The sequence below is a fragment of the Melanotaenia boesemani genome, chromosome 10 (assembly GCF_017639745.1).
Source record: "Melanotaenia boesemani isolate fMelBoe1 chromosome 10, fMelBoe1.pri, whole genome shotgun sequence".
NCBI classification, from domain to species: Eukaryota; Metazoa; Chordata; class Actinopteri; order Atheriniformes; family Melanotaeniidae; genus Melanotaenia; species Melanotaenia boesemani.
Window position 1 is genome coordinate 35923746 of NC_055691.1, and position 22671 is coordinate 35946416.

A 22671-nucleotide genomic window follows, 5' to 3' on the forward strand; every position below is an offset into this window, starting at 1 on the left:
CACAGATAACGTGGACGATAACTGCTGAGTCATGGCTGACCATAATGTTTTGAATTATTATTTCTTTAAGGTTTAGGTTTAAGCAGCAAAAAGTGAATTCATTAAGTGTAAAATTTCACTTGAGATTGATTGGTTTTGACTTCCTGGTTTCAGTCTGGTTATAGCCTTAAATTAAGTAACTTTGGGCTTATTCTATTCTAAAACTGCAAAACCACCTCCAACCACAGTGTTTCGTTGATATCTTAGATGGGAACATAAAGGCTGAAATGCAGAAAAAAGAAAACAGCCAAGAGAGGGAAGTTAAACAAGGGATTATGGTACTTGTGAGGTACAATGCTTAGACAATGTGAAGCTTGTGCATGTGCCGCATGCACAAACACACCATGACTACAACACCCTTTGCTCCAATGGATTCAAGGTGTGACAGAAACAGGAGGGCAGTTTCTCCTATCTGAGGCGTAGTTATTGGAAGGACAACATCTGATAATAACCTTTTTAAAGTCTGCTAATGTTCAAACACGACGAGCCTTGGCCGGAGAATAAAACTCCCTGAATGCCTCTGACTACTTGCAGCTGTAAATGAGGTGTAATTGCATTTTTGGAAGTCAGAAAAATAAACCACAAACCACAGCAAGTAAAATTATCCTTGCTGTATTTCAGGACACAGCAGACCTTCTGGATCGAGACACATCCACTGAAATGCACAAACACGCAGCTGAGATGAGAGTAGTGCCGGTCCATATCACTGGCACTGGGCTCTTTCTCTGCTGGCCATATCTGTCTCTTCCAGGGGAGGTGATTGAGGACTGTCTGTACCTCCCTCTCCTGCTGTCAGTCACAGCAAACACCTCAGGGTAGGTTTACCTCTATTCTGTCGCTCAGACACACACACACACACACACACACAGCGCTTTCTGTCATGCAGCTCTGATTTAATGTCTTGGTTGTTTGTGTGTTGCTTCCGTCTTCCAGCATTGTTTCATTTTTCTCTTCATCCTCACCAGAGAAGCTGTTTGTAAACCTGCAGCTGCAACGCGTGGCCTCGTATCAACACAACTCAGATTAATTAACTCTTGAATATTCTTGCTATGAAATTGGCTGCAGAGCTTTGGCAGTTTTCTCCAACCTTTTCCTCACTTGTCTTCATTTATATTTATTCAGACATATCCCAGGGATCTTTCTGGACAGCTCTACCAGAGCAGGCTTTAGGCTTGTGGTGAGGATAAAAGCAGCGTAATAACAGGGAAGAGAATGCGGCAAACACACTGCTGTGTTTCTTGTGTGGTCTGTTGAGGTGATCGCTGGTGAGCAAACAGGCATTTGGGGATTTAGGCCTCTTGCGGTGTTAAAAGATGTGTTGATTCCTAAAACGTCTGACTTCTTTTAACACTGAAAGCATGTTATAGAACTCCATCATCATGCTGAACACTAGTAAGTTTAGATCAAATACTCACAGTTCACTCTGGTAACTTTCCATGTTTTGTCCAGGCCAGGCTGTTTTCCTAGTTCTATCTTAAATGGAGCAGCATTAGGCGGGAGGTCTTTGTCCCATCCTCCAACTATGGCCACATTCATATCATGCGCATCCTCACACACTTGTGCTACCGACGGCACCACGTAGGGGGCGTTGTCATTGTAGTCTTCCAGTTTAATGATCAATGTGCCCGTGCCTGTGGCTGGAGGGGTGCCTGGAAACAAAACAAAAAAAAGAAAGGGACAAAACTTAGTAAGAGCCCTGCTTCACAGCTGACCTAATTTAACCCAAACAATATCAAACCATGTGCCCTTTCTGTGCTGAATGTGCATGAATCCTAGCCATTTGTGTTGCTGCAGCAGAGCATTCTGACTTGGCACTCGGTCGTCTTCTGTGTTTGGATGAGATTACACCTTATTGAGGGATGCTAGGTTAAAACAAACATCTTCTTTATTATGGCTCCCTGCTTCTCCAAGATTAGAGTTTATATAAAAAAAACAAAAAAACACCCACATGGCATCCTAAAACAGCTCCAGAGGTCAGTTAGCAATTAACACCTAAAGACAAGATCTATAATTGGAAAATAAGCCTCCTGCACCTTTACAAGGTAAAAATACATCATGCAGCAAAAGTTTGGGCTCTTACACATTCATTTGTAAGCGAGTAAGTGTGTCTAAACTTTTGACTGGTTTATTTGCACAGAATTTAGGGCAGAGAGGGGAGAAAAACAAGTCCAGATATATCTGCAATAAATGTCAAGTGGTGCTGGAATGAAATCCAACCTGGGTTTTTACAGTGCTGCTAAAGAAAGCAGCCCACAGCGAGCAGGAAACCTTTCAGGCCTGAACTGATTAGATGAAGTCAGAGGAAAAATGACTGGTATACATTCAAATTAAAACATGATGATAAAATTTGACGAGGTAAATCTATTACAGGAAGGTTGAGCAAGAGCCCCATGTTTTTATTTTAACCAGAATGTGAATAAAATAATGTTCCCATCCATCACTACATATGTATCTGTGGCTTACAGTGACAGCGCCTACAGATTTAGCACAAGAGGAGCCTTGAGTTCAGAGAAGAAATTAATAAAGGATGCTTCTTCCCGGCCATACGACATGATAACTTATAATGACTGGAAACACAGCTGTGTTAATATGAGGCTACATTCCTATTTTTGTGCATATTGGTTCCATAAAGCAGTTATCATTTCACACCATGCTTCTCAGAGTATATAGATTAGATTAGATTAGATTAGATTAGATTAGACTTTATTATCTCACAGTGGAGAAATTCACTTGTTACAGCAGCTCTTGTTATAGAATAAAGTGCAGAAAGACAGAATAAGGTGAACATGCATCACAGCAAGAAGGTGCAATATAAATTATTTACAAGAAAAAGTCTAAGAAAAGCAAAAATATGTACCATTATAAATATAAAAGATATATATATATATATATACTATATATATATATATAGAATATAACAACAACTTCACAGACTATATACATATTTACATGGTGATGGTGGCATATGAAGAATATTGACATTGATAATGGGGGTATTGCACAGTAAAATATAAATAAATATTACACAGTATTATGACTATACAGATAAGTTGTACAGTCTGACAGCAGTGGGAATGAAGGACCTGCGGTAGCTCCTTCCTACACTGAGGGTGTCTCAGTCTGCTGATGTAAATGTGATTTAACAACAGTGCTTGATTTTTATTTACAATCATTTTAAAGCATATTCTAACCTAGGATTTGGTCTGCATGACGGCTTAGTTCATGTACTGTTTTACTTAGAGGCCAATGACGCACAGAGAAACATGGAGAGATGGTTAATAACACACTGGCTGTGGTTTGTACTTTGTTAATCCATCAGGGGCACCATACCATCCATACACTGTGGATAACTTCCAGCAGTAAGGGAATAATCCTGAATATGTTAAGTTTGCTTTTAAATAAACAAACACCGATACCTAACATGTTCGTCATTCCGTAATAAATGTGTTTGTTCATGGCTGTGCTTGTGCAAAACTTTTATCATTTAGATATAATAATTAGGGCTGTTAAATGATTAAAATTTTTAATCAAATTAATCATAGCTTCAAATTAATTATGATTAATCACCATTTGTGACTCTGCCTGAAATCTGCCCGTTTTTACTGCATCGTATCACCAGAACAAGCCAATGCTACAAATATTTACTGTTAACTGACCTTCTCTTGGGTAAACGTCAGATGTCCAAGGGTCAGTAAATGCAGCATGTAATGTACTTCTATATGTTGTTCTGCATCATCTCTACCGTGTTCTAGATCATAATTCAGAATTCATATATCATCATCTCACCAACCGTCTCCATGGTGATAATTTCTGTCCTAAAAGCAGCAGATGTGATGACTGAAGTTAAACAGCCAACGCCGATGAAGAAACTCTGATAAAACTGATGATCTGGATAAAAACAGCTTTTTCCTTTTGCCACTGAAGTGTGAGTGTTTGTGCAGCAGTGATAAAAGTCCTACAGCAGCTTCACCCAAACACCTGCTAATAAAATACATCATTGGCTGCTTGTTTTACTAGTTTTTATTCACTTTTGTTTTACATTACATGATCACTTTTGTTGTAATAATCAGTTCAATTTTTCATAAAATCTAGACCTAAAAAAGGTCTCATTTGTGCCCCCCTTTTCCTGGTCAGTGCTCCTGCCTGACCCCCCATCAGAACTTTTCTAGACTCGCCCCTGCATAGAATAAACCTTGTCTACCACCAGCCAGCTACTGTGTTGCAGAAGGTCCTGCCAACAACAAGACTTTGGGGTGACTATGTGACGGTGTGAACCATTAACTGCTAGTTTCCTCCTTCTCAGCTCAACCATAAACAAACGCAACCAGACAGAAAAGCTGATCAGCTGATCACAGATAGCCATCATGATTCATGGAACAGCCTGAGAGGAGAGGAAGGAAGCAGCTGCTGCACAAACAGAGACGAGCTGAGATCCTGTAGAGCAGCCATGTTGGTGCAGGATAAGTTTAAAAACGAACGTGGAAAAAGTGCAGGTGTGGCTCATCTTTTCCATCTTGCCTCTCCACGTCCTGCCGTCTTAACAGAGAAATGACGGATGTATAGGGCTTGTCACACCACGCATGCGTTAACTGCATTAAAGATATTAACACAATTAATTAAATAAATTAGTTACGGCCATTAACACGTTATTTTTGACAGCCCTGATAATAATGTATCATTTCTGATTTTTAGAAACATATTTCTAGAACTGGATCTATAATCAAAGTCTGGACTGATCACTTCGTGTTATGTTTAAATATGTGCAGGTGGTTAACAAAACGCCTCTTTTATTTAGATGTTGTATAGTACTGGTGTAAACACTGAACCCCCTTTAAAGCCAGCGTGCCCAAATCTGGTCCTCAAGAGCTACAATCCTGCAACGTTGGATGCATCTCTTCTTCAACACACCTGAAACAAATAAATGGCTTGTATCCAAGCCTCTGCAGAGCTGAATGACATGTGCACGAGGGAATTCAGTCATTTCATTGAGAAGGGATGTATTTAAAAGTTGAAGGATAGTAGAGCTCAAGGACTGGCCTTGGGCATCCCTGCTTTAATGTAAGTTTTCATGCATGATGACTGCTGGAAGAACTTCATAAAAGAAAAAGATCTCTAGGCTAAGTGACACAGAAGTCAACCATACCTGATCATATATATCCTCTGAAAATGCTTAAGTCTCAATTCTGAGGCTGCACATGCAACCTCCTAGCAGCAACATTAAATAACGTCCAGGCAGCTAAATCCTCCTGGCAGGGTGATGGAGGCAAGTATCCAAGCTCTAATTTTACTGTTTGTGTAAATCCATAACGGCACCGTATGTTCAGAGTAGTGAAACCATTCAGGCATCTGTAGGTGCTGATTCCCTGGAATAATGGCTGTAATCCTAGCCCATTTTTAGACCTATAAAGACATGTAACCATGCACATAGACACATCCCTACATTCCCATTAACACATTTACTGGGTCACTAACAAAACTAAAATGCTCTTACTGTACATGAGCAAAAATACTGTTGATGACAGCATGTACTTAATACTCCCAGTGACAACATCTGGATCCTGGTTTGGCTAGCTCCACATTGAGAGCTTTGGGGCTGCAGATACTGGGTTTGGGGTCTGTCTCCACCTGATCTGTGTCCTTCCTCTTTACTAAAATGTCAGAAAAATTCCTGTTCTCTACATTCTTATATCTTCCTCTACTAAATCAGACTGGTTACATGATCTATTTCTCCACATTTTCATGCTATAGCTACTTTAAAACCAACTAGCAGCCTTGCTAGCCTCCTGTTTACATGAAACTAAATCATGTAGCGCTAGCTTGGTCAGCGCTAAGTAACATGGATACAGAGGTTCTCACTGAGGAGCTTTATAATTTATTTTCAGCTCCACTGTGAAATCTTAATGAACTGAATTGATGTGTAGTCCCTAAATACACTCACTGAAACCTGAAATCATGATTCTGAAATCCCTACAATATCTTAAAACTAATCTAGTGCTAGCATAGAACTATATTAGCACTGCTTCGTAGCTTCATGCTGACATCAGGCTAATAGCCTTACATAACATTAGCAGTTGTACCTGCACAGGGACAAAATACCTTCTAGAAATCTGCAGCCACATGTCATTATATTTAAAGGATGAATAATTAGGAAACTACTCTAAATTCTTTCTCAAACTGATGTAGTGACACTGGTGATCTACACATGTCTGGAAAGACGTGTGTAGATTCTGTTCTCCTTCTCCAGTGACCTGTCAATCACCTGCAGTGGTACCCCTCTGGCTCCGCCCCTGTGATGCAAGTTAAAGCTTTATCATGTAAAAAAGATGTCATATATGAAAAGGATCCAAAAGATCCCTTTCTGGGCCAATGCTAATTTAAGATGGTTTGAAGGAAAGTGGAATTTTGTTTTTCTCAGATTAATTAAATTTGAAATTCTTTTGGTAACCATAGATGCTGCATCGATCATCCAGCTTGTCAGCTCTGAGTTCAATACTGTCCCTTATGGTATCGGGGTGCATTAGGGTCAGTGGAAATGGCAGCTTGCAGATCTGGCAAGGCACCATTAATGTTAAAGGGTACATACAAGTTTTATAACGACATATTCTCCCACCCAGATGATGTATTCTTGAGGAAACGCATTGCATATTTCAGTAAGAGAATACTTAAGCTCATACTGTATCTGGGATAACAACATGGCATCTTATTAAAAGAGTCCAGGTGCTGGACTGGCCTGTAGTTTATACTTCTGATCATCTCTGAGAACATACTGCATCTTGACAAGAAGACCCACAAATATTAATCAGCTGTATCAGACAAGAATGGTACAACTTGTCCTCCTACTTTCCAGATGTTCATAGATTTCTGTTAAAGAAGGCAGATGCTACAGGTAAACAGGACTCTGTCCTCATTTTCTTTAAACATGGAGCTGTCATGGAATTTAAGATGAGCTAAAATTGTACATGTAAACTATCTTACACTTTAATTTGTTTTCTATTTTCTATTGTAAATGACATGTTAGTTTGAGATAGTTGCAAATGATGACATTCTGTGTTTTATTCATATTTTCCCAGCTTATTGTGAATTTGGGTTTTACCTGCAACTTCAGCCCTTTCCACCTGAGATAGATTTACTATGGTGCTCAGAAATCACATCAACAACTTGTGAGTGCCTAAGCAGATAATCATCATGATCTGTTTGCCAAGTTCCAAACTTTAATTTGATTTTCAGCTGTAAAACCATCAGTAGATCCTGATTGTGAGAGATAAGGAGAAATCAAATGTAATGGTAGAGTTTCTGCTGTTTAATAATCGTGAAATGACTACCATCTCTCCTTTCAGTTGTTTTTCTGTATGCAGTGAAAGAATGACAGAAATATAGTCCTTATATAGAGTAGATAAATATGGGTGTGACAATATCAGCAGCATATCAAGAATAAAGAAGAATTACTTCAGTAAAAGCAGACAGAAAATGCGTTCAGAAGCAAATCAAAGACAGAAGCTCTTCGGGCGAGACCCTAGATAATCCATTATCAAAGGGGACGTGAGACCAAGAGAGTGAGGATGGGGCTTGGATCTCCTGTCTGTGAAAAGATGCAAATTTCAACCCATCTGCAGTGTGCAGGGCGTCTCTGTGCTTGGCTAACTTTAAATGAAGCTGTTTGTCTTCCTAAATGAATACTCCTCTCACCAATCACTCTATTTCTCTGCACCTCTTCTCTCCCACTCCCTCTTATCTCCATTGCATCATTCCTGTGTCATTATCAGCCTGCCTCAGCATCAATGGAGCTTGTCTGCTGGCCTCTACTTCACATCACTTTGTCACAAAAGTTCTGATTAACACTCTGAGTTTCTGTAGGAGGCAAGCAATTTATGAATCTTTACAGCTACAATGTGGAAGTCCACGTCTTGCATATTAGGAACAACAAAGAACATAAAAGTAAAGTTGTGACATTAAAGAATCAGGAACTTGTTATCATGCCAAAGGACATTAGTTTTTCCACATGATTTAAATCTTATCAGCTCATTTAATGGCCATTATCATTTATTACTCCCATATATTAGTTTCAGAGTTTCAGAGTTCTTGTAAGTAAATGTAGCCATGGTGACATCCCCCACTGGTCTCTGAAGTCTGAGGTACAGTATTCAGCCACCAACATCTCGGTTTCTATGGAGACGAAACTGGCTATATCTGGATGGGGGTGCAGGGTGGCTGGATTCTATTCTATTCTATTCTATTCTACAGTCATTTAGCAGGTGTTTTTCTTCGTGACTTCTGGGAGTAAGAACACAAGCAGAAATCAAACAGGAGGGATGTCATAATTAAGTGATAGTCAGACTGCTGGGAGTCCAGTTGGACCCAGTTTGATCCTGTAGTGCTAGAGGCAGGGCTTTTTTTTTCTTTTTTTTTAAAAATTCCTTTTCTATAATAGTCTGTTGTTTAAATATAAGATCACAATTTCATCACACAACATCATGTTGGGTGTAAGGGCACGCAGCTTATTCCGTGCTGAGTTGAGCCAGCTCATTCCTTCAGTAGACGAGTTAATCTAAGTGTGGAAATGCTCCTTAAACAGCTAAGTCTTTAGTTTGCTCTTAAAAGTAGATAAGGATTCTGCAGATTGGACAAAGTTTGGTAGATCGTTCCACCACCGGGCAACAGCAGAGGAAAAAAGTCTAGCTACTGATGTGGTGCCACGTTGTGGTGGAAGCACTAGGCGTCTTTCACTGGCAGAGCGTAACTGTCGAGAGGTAGCTGGATTGAGGCCTTGTGAGTCAGCTCATGGTGACCATCAGTGGTTTTCCACTTTAATGCACTTCCTCGTCGACATTGACTTCGAGCTGTCAGCTACGTTCATCTTTCATTCATTGTCTGGGAAGGAAGTGCTGAGCAGGACATCTAAGCAGGCTGACAGCAGTGAGAGAGACAGTCCAAATTCAAAGGTCGTGAGCTGCACACACACACAAACACTTTCATCTCTGTACTCAGAAAGTGCAGCTCCCATAGAAATGTTCCCCATCAGACACAGAAATGGCCCTTCAGGTCATTATTGTGGATCTTTGGTCACTTTTAAAGGTGCAAAATCATCACTGACAGCCAAGGGGAAAAAATCTGTATGTTTAATAGCCTCGAGATATAAACAAAACGCTTGATATATAAGTGCTGGCAGTACAGTGGTGTGACTGTTAGAACTGCATCAGCAAAAAAGCTCCTGACTTGAAACTTGGCTGCAGCCGTTCTGCCTGGAGTTGGCATGTTCTCTCTACGGGTTTCCTCCAGGTCCTCCCTCTTTCTCCCTCACAGCTCAAAATATGTACATGGGGATAACTGCTGTTCCATGTGGACTGGATGGCAGTTTCCACTGGTTGATATTTTTTGTCCCAATAGATAAAGGTAAATTTTTGTCACTATAGGTTTGTTATTTAAACAGGTGAAGACACCAAGGTACAAAAAAAGTCTCCATGTCCATGGTAACGTTTGTACTTGACTAGGGTACAGCTGGAGGGACTAATCTGGTCCTACACTTTGATTTCTAAGTGTGCAATTGTTTAGAAATTGAAGCATGATTTGTGAGCCATTATTATTTTTTTAACATTCATGAAAAAGTCTTTATTGTTTCTGTGGGGTTGAACAGTGCCAGCAGAGCTCCTGTTTATCAGATGTTTGAAACTTTACGCAAACTTCTGAGATCGACGAACACAAAAAGCACAGACAGGATACCTAAATAAAAACAAGATCAAAAAGAGGATAAAAATGTTTATGAACTGGATTTCCCAATTATTTGTTATAGTAATTGCTCTATTTACAATGAATATTGTTAATTTTATTGTTCTTAAACCAAAGATATTGTTTCTTTAATGTCGTAAAGTCTGGTAAAACAAGCTGATTTTTTTTCATTGCTTACAGAAGCTTTGTAGCAACAAATAATGAAGTGACACAAACAATATAATAACTTGCTAATATTAATGTAATTGTGTATTTTTGATGATCAGACTCCTAAAAAAACCTATTTGTGAGAAATGCTCTTATTTATACATTATTACATCATCAGCTGCGGTTATTACACTTTCAAGAGGAATTTCTCATGCTAGGACAATAACCAATCATTAGCTTAATAACATATCACATTATGCATACAATAATTACATTATCAGGTAATTTACATTTTTTTTACATTATTTTTTAAGTTATTACATTAATGGCATAGATTACATTACTGGTTTCTACACAGGTCTAAGAAAAAGAAAAAAATATTTGCTTTTTGTCCCAAGTTGTAGCTGTTGGTTTCAGCGCCTCCATGTGAGACACTAAGGTTGGTAAATATGTTAGCAGAATATGAGCTGCGGCCATGTTTGCCGCACCGACAGCAGCATCCTCTATGATCATTAATGTATGCACCTGGGATGTGTGTTCCCACCAGAGCCAGTAAAAAACCCAGGACTGCTGCAGAGTTGATGCAGGACTAACAGCTAATTAAACACCTTCACATTGCACTCAAAAGTCAGATGTTTTAGGTTTTTGTTTACAGAGCAGAAACAGCTTTTATACTGCTGATATTTCCATTCAGAGGCCAGTTCACTTAAAATGCAGAGCGGCTTGACTGTGGTTATCGAGCTTCTTGTGATCCTCTTTTTATTGAAGATTTGTTTGTCTTTGGTTTTTTTATTAGAGAATTAAAGAAATTGTTTTTTAAGCAGGCAGAAGCTTAAAAATCCATCAAAGTGAAACGGTGCAGCAGCATGCTAGTGGCTCTGTGATACTGAACTTACATACTTAAAATGGAAACTTAAAACAGTGCTTTAAATAAGCTCAAATTTAAAGTTAGTAAAACCTCAGCTGCCAAAAGTCTGGTTGTGTTGCAGGTAAATTGACAGCATGCATAATGTTGATTACACACACTAACTAGCATTAAACATGTGACCCGCAGATGGTGCTGTTCATGCAGGTGAAGTAGTTGTATGTAATTTTCTGGCTGAAATGTGTGTTTCTGACTCATTCAATCAAAATATGAATAACAATATAAAATGTCCTAGTAATCTATAGATGATAACATATACAGACTGAAAAATAACAGGCCTGGAAAATAAACAAGTAGAGATAAATAACATTATTAAACTTAATGTGATTCAGTACCTTTGATTGTCTTTGATTGGCTACGTAGGAGTGTAATTTTACTCAGCAGTAAGTTTCTCTTCTCTCTCTGTCTCGTGTTTTTTTTATCATGGAAGTTTTGAATTAAATGTAAGTGAAGCATCTTTGCTCAGATGACAACTGCTTTTTGTCCAAATGAGATAACAAATTATGTGTTGGCTGAAAAACGAATCAGTCTACAGCTAAAATTAACTTTACACAAGTGGGGATCAATTCTAATAAATTGGTTTCAGAGCAGGAATTACACTAATTAGCAGAAGAGATTGAGCTTAATTGTCTCCGTCAAAGTAAGTCTTAAATAATAAAAATGCCTGGGAAGCAGTTCGAGCTGACGTCAGCAGCAAACTGTTCAGCAGATCACAAATAACCAACCAGTTTTAGTACTGTGGACAATTTAAGATGATTCTTTCTAGTAAGCAAAGTAATAATTAAAACTGTTTGAAATTTTAATTTTGCTCCGTCCAGAAAGCACGACTGCTAAGAGACGACATAAAACTGCTGGTTAAACAAGGAAGAAAACTTTGAAAGGGGAGTTAAAAAGCATTTTATGAAGTATTTTGAAAACAGATCTCAGTATTTTACCACAGCTGTCATAAATGTGTCTGCATATTTAGCCAAATGTCTGCAGAGTTTATTGTGGTGACTTCCTGTCTGACTTTCTGTCAGTGGAAATGTCATCATGCTCCAAAGTGTTTTTATCTGAGGGAAAATAAAGCGATGCACACTTGATGTGTGGATTTGTTTTCTTTTCTTTCATTTATTTTCTCTAAAGGCAAAGTCTTGTTTCCAGGCAACATGATGCTTCTTTTTTCACTTTTAGCTTCATAAAGTCAAACAAACTAAAGCTGAGACATCAGCTCGGTGTGTGTTTAGTGATGAGGAGGATTTTAAGTCTTGTTATAACATCGTTTGAAAATTAGCCTCGGGCTGTAATCCGACGTGTTTACAATCATATTTCATGTAATATTCATTAACATTACAGCTTCTTGGGGAGAATCTGACTGAATATGACAACAAAATCCTCATTAAAGGGCAACGCCGTCAACCAGCAGATGCTGGATTTCTGTAAAGCTGAATAATTTTTGCAAACTGATGTGTTTAGTTTGTTTTCAGAGACATTTCTGAAATAGTTTTTTTTTTAAAGGAACACTCATGAGTGATTCTGTTGTCATTTACTGGGTTTGGGAGGTGAGAATAAAAGGTACTGTTAACGGAAGTGTTGCTATGCAAAACACCTCCTTTCCATGATAAACTATCACAACTAAGGTAATTTAAATTCTATCCCACTGTGAACTCGGCAAAACACCCACTGGAAAAAAGAAAGTAAAAGAAGTTGTTGGGTGCAGGAGACGCAGAACGGATTACACAACGTCTTCCAACCACCAGGAAAGCAAATACCTTCCAACCTTTGTTCCTTATGAAAGCAAAGCATTTTACTCAGAGGTTACTGACACCTGCCTGCAGAATTTTATGTCTCCCTTATTATGAGTCATTAAACTTTACTACACTTAATAAATGTTTCAATTAATTCATAAACTGCATATGAATTATATATAAACTTGACATGATTTCAAATGCTTGAAGTAAATAAAGACTAAAGTAAAAAAAAAGAAAAAAGTTTCAGATGGAAACAGGTTTAAAAAGCATCTTTATCTCACCGGGGTGAGCATTGCATAACCAACACAGAAATAAGCAAACAAAGAGAAAGAAAAGCAAAATATGACACCCAAATTCTAACTATGTTTCTGGTTGCTGCAAACATCACTGCTGAATGAAAACAAAAGAAGTTTTGTTTTAGTCCGTATATTTTGGTGAACCAGCAGATGATAAGAAACTAAAACCCTCCAGATTTAATTATGTGTTGTTGCTCGTTCGGTTCCAGTTGACTCACAGGTTCCTTCTCTGGTGCCCTCGGCTTTGGTGTAGTGATCGCATTTTCCACACATTCAAGCAAGAAATTACAGCAGCAAATGATGGATTTTGACAAACAAAGCAAACACTTAACGTGGACAACCGAGTCATCATGGCGTTCTTTGAGCTGAAAGGGCCGGGTTTTATTTTACTCCATGTGATGTGGAGTCTCCCGTAGCCTCGTTCAGCAGATGTTGAACGTTCTCTGCAGCGACACTTAGGTCAATCTAATTATGAGCTTCTATTTCTCGATGATGAAAGTATTCAGAGGTTTTACTGAAGTAAAAGTATTTAAAACTTTACACTCCTGCATACACTGTATAAAAAAACAGCCCATCATAAATCTTAGAACATTCATTCATTTCCTTATATTATTCATGTAACTAATGTTCGGAAATAAGGAATTAAAACACATGTGAAGCACAAAAACTACATATTTGCACATGTGGTCTACATTTGTTTCACATGTTTTTCACATGTGTTTCATATGAGAATGTTCCAGAAGCACATGTTTGCATATGTGGTTCACATGTGCATGGACATGTGGAGAACATGTGGAACACATGTTGAGCACATGTGTGTCTTTTTTTAAATGTGTGTATATACATTTAAAATATTTCATTGCTCATAAAGATGGAGAAGGAGCCCTATTTTTTTTTAAAGGAGACTCTTTTAAATGACTAACAGTTTTCTGTAAACTGAAATAAAGTATTTAAATTTTTTCAATATAATCTCAAACTCAGAAATATCTATAAACTTTTCGAAGTTTGACCATATTCCAAGTTATTTTAACATCCACAAACACAAAAAAAAAAAGGAATATTTGTCCTTTTAGATCAACTAGAGTCCAGTGAAGCTGCACTGTTGCGCCAATGTTTCTGTTTTCTATTAATATCTTTAAAACTGCAGTTGCACATGTAACATTTACAGATCCTTTGTTTACAGGCTGAATGCAGGGTTGATGCAAGCAGAAAAGAAATGAGAGCAGAAACTATGCCTTTAAGCTTCGCTCTCTTGGTCCACCTTCATTGTCCACCTGCCCGTGGCTGGCAGTTAAGACTTCCCTGTTATTCTCCATCTACACAGAGATGAGTGAAGCAAGCAAAGTGATTGACTCCCGAGAATGTCAGGGCTAATCCACAGCTACGGGCAACAAACGCTGCTTTCTTTCTTTCTCTGCTTCATATCTTTCCATCGAAGCCCAAACACTCCTTTGCTCCCAACACTTTGGCTTTAGGCTAATACCCTCTTTCTATCTGACAGCCACTTTCTGCCGTTATCACTTGTTCTTTTTCTTTTCTTGTTTTTCAGTCGGCAGACTTTTTCTCTGCACAGTTGTAGAAGAAGAACAGAAAAACAAGGTTGTTACCAGCAGCAGTTTGAAATGTACCAATTTCTGGCTCTGCATGTTATGGTGAGTAGAAATTCCATGAACTGTTTGCGCTTGTATTTTCCTCTCAGGGAAAATGTGATGATGGAGAGCAAACTCACAAACTCAAACATGTAAAAATTGCTCTATTTTCATTTGTCAGAATTCATGCATTTGATCTCTTTATATAGCAGGTGAACTGGCCTCAGGGAATTTTCAGAATAAAAAAAAGATGTATATAAAAAAAAGATGTTGCATTTGTGGAAGAACAAAGCTTAAGTCAGATCATTCTTATATGGCTACTTTTCTTTTCCTAATCAGAATAATCATTAGCTGGACATCTTAAGTACAAACAGCCAGTGGATGAAGCTTTTGGCTTTAAATATTCAGCATTGTTATTACAATTATTATTTCCCCCAGCAGCATGAAAGGAAGCAGAAGGAAATGAAATAACAAGCTGGGACCAGAGGAAGCCAGAAGCAGGGCTTGTGTGTGATGAATGGCTCATTGGAAAGTGTCACAATAGATCATGTTGCAGCTAAACAGTCAGAAAGACACATTTGCAGGCGGACTACAGCGAGGTAACAGAAGAGAACCAGGAAAGATAAATGAAAGTAAAATTGAAAATGAGAAAAGGGAGGAGAAGAAAGCAAAGCAGTTTTCGAGAGGAATGATTTTGAAATTGTATGATTATATAAAGTGTCTGCTGAGCCAAAGCGCTCCACCTGAATCTAGTTAAATCTGTTCCCCATCACTTTACATTGTCTTCCTGCAACGCAGGAAAAACCTTACTCTTTATTACTACTTGCACAACACTAGGTCATAATCCACTAGCACTCAAGTGCATTACCCCATTTCTCTTCATTCCAGCTGGGACACCAAACACCATGTCAGGCCTGTATACATTCATGCTGAAACACTTCATTTACCTTTGTGTTACACAAATGCCCTCCAGTACTACAAGATACGTATTATGTGTGGCCCACAGTCAGCAGAGACCTGCATTAACAGAAACAGTAACTTTGAATAGCAAGAAATACAGCAAGATCTGATAAACTGAGGGAGTGTAACACAATCTAATGGAAGTTCTTCTAACTGGTAATTACTCCAATAACAAGAGGAAAAGAAATTCTCATTAGAAAATGGAATGAGAGAAGAAAAGATGTGGGTTTTATCTACCATCCAGCAAAGTATTGTCTCTACTCATTTCTGTTTAGCTTTGCTTTCTTTTCATTAGACAGTATGAATAAATGTGTGAAAAAATGGTTAAAGTTTGTGTAATCATTCATTTAAACAGCATCTTAAAGTCCAGCCCATAAAAAAACACCTGCAGATCACAGAACTGACCGACTGTGATTTCTGTGAAATGTCCAACCAGCTGAGGTGAAACTAAAGTGCACTAATGATGCAACGTTCAGCGGCATGATGACAGCAACAGCCATCAACTTAGCTTTGTTCTGCTTTGTAAATACATTTGTAAAATGCATTAAACAGCCAATGGATTGAAAACATACGAAAAGTGGTCACACTTTAAAAGTCATTGTATTTCAAGATAAAACCTTAGAAGCATTATTTCTATCCTAGATGGCTAGTTTGTTTGTCAAGCACCTAGAATCTATCATCCAGATGTTTTTCTGAATGCATTATTTATATATAAAAGAAAAGAGAAATGATATATTCCTGATGATTTCCTTCTGGTAAATGCACTGCATAAAGAAAGCGGCCGCTTCGCTGCTAAAGGAGCTGGCATCTTATCTGCTGCTAGATTGTTTTCTAGCTCCTCTCTATCCATTTTGTTACTGCTTAAATCCCAGACCTAGTTAAAACTCCCTTCAGATAGCACACTTCACTCCGTCCCATCACTCATCACTCTCCTCAGGGCTTCAGCAAATATTATCACATGACACCTAGCTAATCTGATTGGCTGATCAGAACTGTAAATGAAACCAGCCAGAACCAATTACAATAGGCACAAGTCATTAAGAGAGATGGCTTCAGGGAGAGAAGCGGTGCTGGGGACAGGTGCATCGCTTCTAGTCTGGCAAATTGCTTTCAGAATAGAGTTTGGGTTATCAGTTGCTTGCTATTATACTAAGAGATTGGAAAGGGGGGTGTTGTCACAGCTCACAGTGAACTTTCACTCAATGCTCTTTTTGTACTAGTCAAACACCAAAATTGCCCTCTATGAAAGGTTTCTTGTTTCTTAGTTACTTAAACAAGACGTGTCTGAAAATAAGAATGAACTCTTTTTACAGGGGAAGCCTTTTACTTTTGTAGTTTGGCTTTTTAACTACATCGAATGAAAATGAATTACTCCTTCAAAAATAATTAAAAACCTATAAACCTGACAATCAAGCTTACTCTATAAAATTAAATTAAAGGAAGAGTCATTCTTTAATCCCTGAAAGGAAATTTAGTAATTTTGTGAAGAAGCCTCTGAGTGAACACAAACTGACTGTTTTCAGTTGAAGAAGGTGTGAAGAACTTTTTATTGCGTTAAACAACTTGTGCAGCTTTCTCTGTACAATCAGCTCCTCCAGAGTTGTTCCCAGCACAGAACCAGCCTGCTTCATTATTTTGTTCAGTTTCTTTGAGTCTCTAGTTCGGATGCTGCAGCCTCAACCGATGGCCACATAACAGATTGCACTTTTCTCTAGACTTTTAGAAGCTATGCTGCATCTTGGAGCGGACACTGGAGGATCTCGGCTGCTCTCTACCTGCTTGCAGACAGCTGCAGTGTTGTATTTCCAGTCTGGTCTGTAGTCCAGGTATCTACAGTCTTCCACAACCTCCACTCCTTTTCCTCCAAAAACCCACAATTATCCCTTCTGTTTGGTTTGCATAAGATTGCATTGTTGTATTATTTCTTGACCATATATATTAATTTAATTTACTTAAAATGCTGGGATTATTTATTTATTTAATCTATTTTAATTTTCCTGTTGCATGCCCACTTTTTTAGTTGATGTAACCATTTAACATCTGCTCCATATGTTGTCCATCATTTTTAAAAAACATTGAAGTAGCTTTCTTGGGTGACCCATTCACACTCATATCATGTAAAACTATATTGTCTAAATGTTGTGTTCCTGTGTGTGTGAATAGACTCAACTAAACTAAAGATGAGGTGATTGTTTCCACACCATCCCGCAAAGTGACTGGCTAGTACATTCTAGAACTTTTTATAGAGCACTTTAACACAATGTCAGTTTAAATGCCAGTTGAAACAAAGTCTTGTAATACACTGATGGTACATACATCACTGTATGTACCATCACAAGTAAGGGCCATTTCCTTACTGTGTTAACAGATTTCACATTTATCTTTCATAAATGACATTTCAGACCTGGTTTCCTACCTCCTGACTTACTGTAACACCACCATCCTCCATCTGAATAGCATCCTTACCAACATCCTTGCTCACACTTGTACAATGACACAGCTTTTCTGTAGCATTTAAACACCCCATTCAACTGGTTTGAGCATTAGCCATTCCCCCACTTATTTCTGGCATTACATGTAATGATTCTATACATCAGGTGAGTAAATGTAATGTAAATGGTGCACATATATGCTGGAAATGGTGGAGTACTAAGAACGTGTTTGAATTGGCCAGACAGCATCTTTAGGTTGCCTAGCTTGCACTGCAATTGCATCACAGTCAGGGGTAAATGTATTCTGTATGACACAGCTAACTGGGGTAAAAGTTCCTTATGACTTTAAACACCATCAAAATCCTGTAAAAAAAGATATATTTAGGAGCTAAAAAGCTATATTCTTTAGCCTTTATCGTACATACCGATGACTGGGCCATTATCTTTGAATCTATTTATTTGTTCCCTTGTCCCTTCCCGTTTGGAGTTGATTAGGAGTTTGATAAGTTGACAAAGTTTGCATCATTTTTTCTTTCTGTTAACTCTGAGTAATAGCAGACGTGCACCTGATCACTGATAGTTGATCACATTTATTTTGCAAACAATGCATATTGAATGAGTAACAGCCAGCTCTTTCCTCCCCGGAACACTGCTAAAATCCAAACATGACTTCAGTGAACGTAGGACTGGCTGAGTTTCCTGCTGAATTTCTTCTTTTCCCACATTGATTAATCTACCAACTCTGACAGCTAACTATCGCAGCAACTGACTCACATGCTGGTGCTCTGACAACCTCAATACACCATCTAGGATGGAAGTCCAAAGAGGTGCAAAGAAGCCCAGTTTAATCAAACAGATTTAACACACACAAACACACACACACACACACACACACACACACACACACACACACACACACACACACACAAACACACAAATATATCTAATTTTATTTGTTTGTATTTTTATGTGTTAATTTATTCTAAATTTACAGAAATAAGAATCTGTATGTCCATTTATATCCCTATAGTTTCATATACAATGCTGGTGGATTAAATGCAATAATCTAGATAGTAGATAGATTCACACATCCACCTTAGCAGTCCTGCATTGTTCACTGAAGAATGACCACATATGAGATGACATACTGTAAAAACCTACAAATTTGTCCATTTAAAACTTTTTTTTTGCTTTTGTTTTGGTGAGCAAATAGTTTAAAAAAAAGCTGAGCTAACTCAAATGCCATGTTTACAAATCAGCTGTGCAATGAAATAAAATTCTTTAGTTGAGGCAACTTTAGATGATTTGTGCCTCCATAAATGCAACTACAGGCACCGTGCAGGTAAAATGTTGTTCAGGTCTTCATCTCACCATGACAACAGTATGAATACATGTTAGTATAACTTGTACCAAATGTAAGTTGACACACAGGTGCAACACTGGTGTATATTTAATTGTTTGTGTGTGTGCTAGTGTGTAAGATTTATAAGAATATGTATAGTCTCTATATAAAGACACAGACCTTCAGGTTATGGACATATATTGGACATTCCTGTAACTATAATATGGAAAAGGTTGAATGGAAATGTTTAATATTTCGAGCCAGGGGTTCTAGCCAGGCCTTTCTGCGTAGAGTTTGCATGCTATGTATGCTTTGCATCAGGTTGCCTTACTTTTTTAGGTTTACTCAACTTTTTTTACAGTGTAGATTTTACTCGAGTTAAATTGGCGTTAAATATAACTTCCGTGCACACATACACTAGGAGCTGCGGGAATTTGCATCTGCACAGCAGTAAGGCATTAGCTCAAATATGGAAAGTTCCCTGCAGATTCTTATGCAGACTGTTAACTAAAGTAGCATATTAAGCAAGGTGGGAACTGTGAGGCTGTGTAATTAATACACCCTTCAAGCTAGCTTTTAACTTATCATCAGGAACTAAGCCTCTGACAGATTTCCCATGCTGGTTTAATGACATGTTTTCTAGATAAACTGAGAGACACTCTCCACCACCAAATGTGTTTGCCTGATTCCATCATCTAACTTCATCTTTCATTATCTATCCCTTTCCATCTCCACTGCCCACTAATCTCATCTCATTTGGATTCCTGTCATTACATCCAAATCTTGATAGAGCTGTACAGGGAGAGGAGATGCAGAGCACTTTAAAAAATGTAATTGTGTAAAACATACACAGCTTAAACGTAACTGGCAGAAAAAGTAGTCTAGAATCACTGCACTTGGTCACAAGTTGTCTTGCTGAGTGGGTAGAGGCATGTTTGTTGAAGTGTGCCAGACACAGCAATAACTTCTGATCTGTGGATGAATCAGCATCCCAAGGACACAGGAGAAGTCAGGCCTGATAAAAGCCAACAACAGAGAGAGATGTTTCCTTCCTGGCAAAGCTCAACAATGATATTCTTTAATCACAGACATGACATGAGCTTGTTTACAAGGTGGTGACTTCCCCAAGAGGTTTCACTACAAGACATAAAAGCCAGAGGCAGTCCGAGACGGGCAGGAAGAGGAGACGGAGGTATGGGAGGTGGTGCTAAATCACTAAAGTGAGAAAGACACACCGAGTATTTGGGGTTAATGAGGCAGTGTAACAAGGCAGGGGGGGCAACAGAAGGTGAGGCTGCACTGGGCTGTGATCTTCTGTGCTTTCTGAGCATATCCATTACACTGCCATTACCTTGGGTCAATATGTCTGGATTCCACATACTGCACTCTTCCCTCTGGCTGGCATCACCTTTGCCTACTGCAACACAGGGTCATAATTGATTGGCTGGGCAGGAACACATTTCAGTAAAGTAGTTAACCTTGTAGCCTCTGTGGTCGTCTCCATAAAGGGATTGATAAGAGAGATATATAGATAGATAAAGTGAGTGACCATAAAAAACAAAGAGATGAGTAAACTCGATGTTAGAAAAGCAATCATCACATGTAGACATGTGCATCTTCTTTCATTTCTCTTCATTTTTTTGTCCCATCGTGTTTTTAATTTTCACCTCACTCGTCTCACACCCTTGTCTTTTGAACTTGTCTTATTTCCCCCCATGTTTTTCTTCCTGACACTGAGCTTTCCGTTGATACATTTTATTAGGCGCAGGATGCTATTTCCTTCTGACTCTCTTGGTCGTAGAATAATAGATGTTTTGCAAAGCCACACCAAGCTGTCATGGCCTTTTTTAGCATTCACATAGCCCATATCTGGTAACAGCTCCTTCACAAACACTGATTCATCTATAGCTATATCAGGGTTTAATGGAGTTTTATTATACATTACAGAGCTAAAGTAAGAGAACAAAAATATTCAGCTTCTGCAAACACTTGAGCACCAATTTTTAGCCTGATTATATTATTTTCCATTCTGCTCTTTTCTATCCCTGGTCTGAAGGGTTTAGGACGGCTACAGGGAGCTGACACTCTTTCTCATCATGGTTTATCATTTTCCTGCTGTAGTTTGAGGCAGCCTGACCACAGCTGGCAAAAAGGCAGCATGAGTGTAGGTATCTGCATGGAGCCTGCCCGACTTCCTCATTGTGTACTTGTGGCATGACAGACGCTTTCACCAAAACCACACTGCCTGGGCTGGCCTGAAACAAGAAAATTACTCGGCCCATTACAGCAATGAGCTGCACACTGGCTCCCAGCACTTAGTATGGCAATGAGGCAGCACAGAGGACAGCCATCAGACATGAAAACGGACACATGTAGAGACACACAAGGTTGTGTATGCACAAACTAACGCACACAATCACACAGAGAGAAGGTGCAAATCTGCCATTGACAGGCAGCTACCAGTCTGTCTGGGAGATGATGAAGCTATTATGTAGATACTTCACAGAGAAATGGGCAGATACACTCATACACATGTGCACCCTCAGTCCTATTCAGTTTTGCATCATTCTGAGAACTAAAGAGTTTTATTCTCTGACCCATTAGAATTCAGCTACTTTGCTTCCTGCTTTTGATTGCAAACAGAGGAGACTGTGATGAAAACTGGAACTTATCACACTGCTCTGTCTGACTGCATGCATGTGTGTGTAATTCCTGTAATTACCAAGGCTTCACTGTAAAAACTCACACACTATCTTACTTCTGAGCGCAGAGGTGGTCTCTCCTCTGCACATCCAGGTGCTCTAGACAAACACAGCTCTGCTCTTGTGTGCAGAACTAAAGAGTTTTATTAAAATTGGTGGCAGCAACACTGAGGAATGCATGTGTGTGCACTGTTGTGTTTCAGCCGACTGGGGCCCTGATAATGTATTCATGTCTCCAAATGACAAATGGCTCCCACCAGGAGGTGGTTTAACATTTAAATGAGGAGCTGGAGAAAACATTGAACCGCAACACACAGCAGTGAGTGGATACAGAGGAACAGGCCAGAGAGCCGCTGCATGTACTACAATGAAGACATAAAAAACCAGGATGAACACACAAGTTCCATCCAAATAAACACACACATCCACCAACAATGAATATTAAAAAAAGAAGGGGTGTAAGATATGGAAACAGCTGGTATCCCAGCAGGAAATCAGAGAGCAGAAGAGAATTTGCTGGCGTGCAAAAGCACTTGCTACTGATGAGAGTTTAAATAAACAGCGCAGTTTGGAACAATATCCCTTCAAACAGCATGGTGTTGCTTCGTTGGCCAGCCAGGTGCTGCTGCACAGGAAAAACTTGTTTGTGGCTTTTCAGTCATTAACTCAGAAGCACAAACACTTGATGAGAGGAGGAATGCACTGTGCACACACACAGATGCAGACATAGCTGTGAGACCTAGTATATGTAAATACGGAGATTTACACTCAAACATGCATATAAAT

At 38.8% G+C, this 22671-nt stretch overlaps 1 protein-coding gene across 2 annotated transcripts in view; it reads right to left on the reverse strand.

The window, feature by feature from the left end:
- The window catches only part of cdh13 (cadherin 13, H-cadherin (heart)), a 425435-nt gene that overhangs the window by 20841 nt on the left and 381923 nt on the right, over positions 1-22671 (reverse strand). For both annotated transcript variants that reach the window (XM_041996695.1, XM_041996696.1), the window contains exon 13: positions 1455-1688. In XM_041996695.1, coding sequence (XP_041852629.1) covers positions 1455-1688 — 234 coding nt within the window. The remainder of the gene's footprint in view (positions 1-1454; positions 1689-22671) is intronic.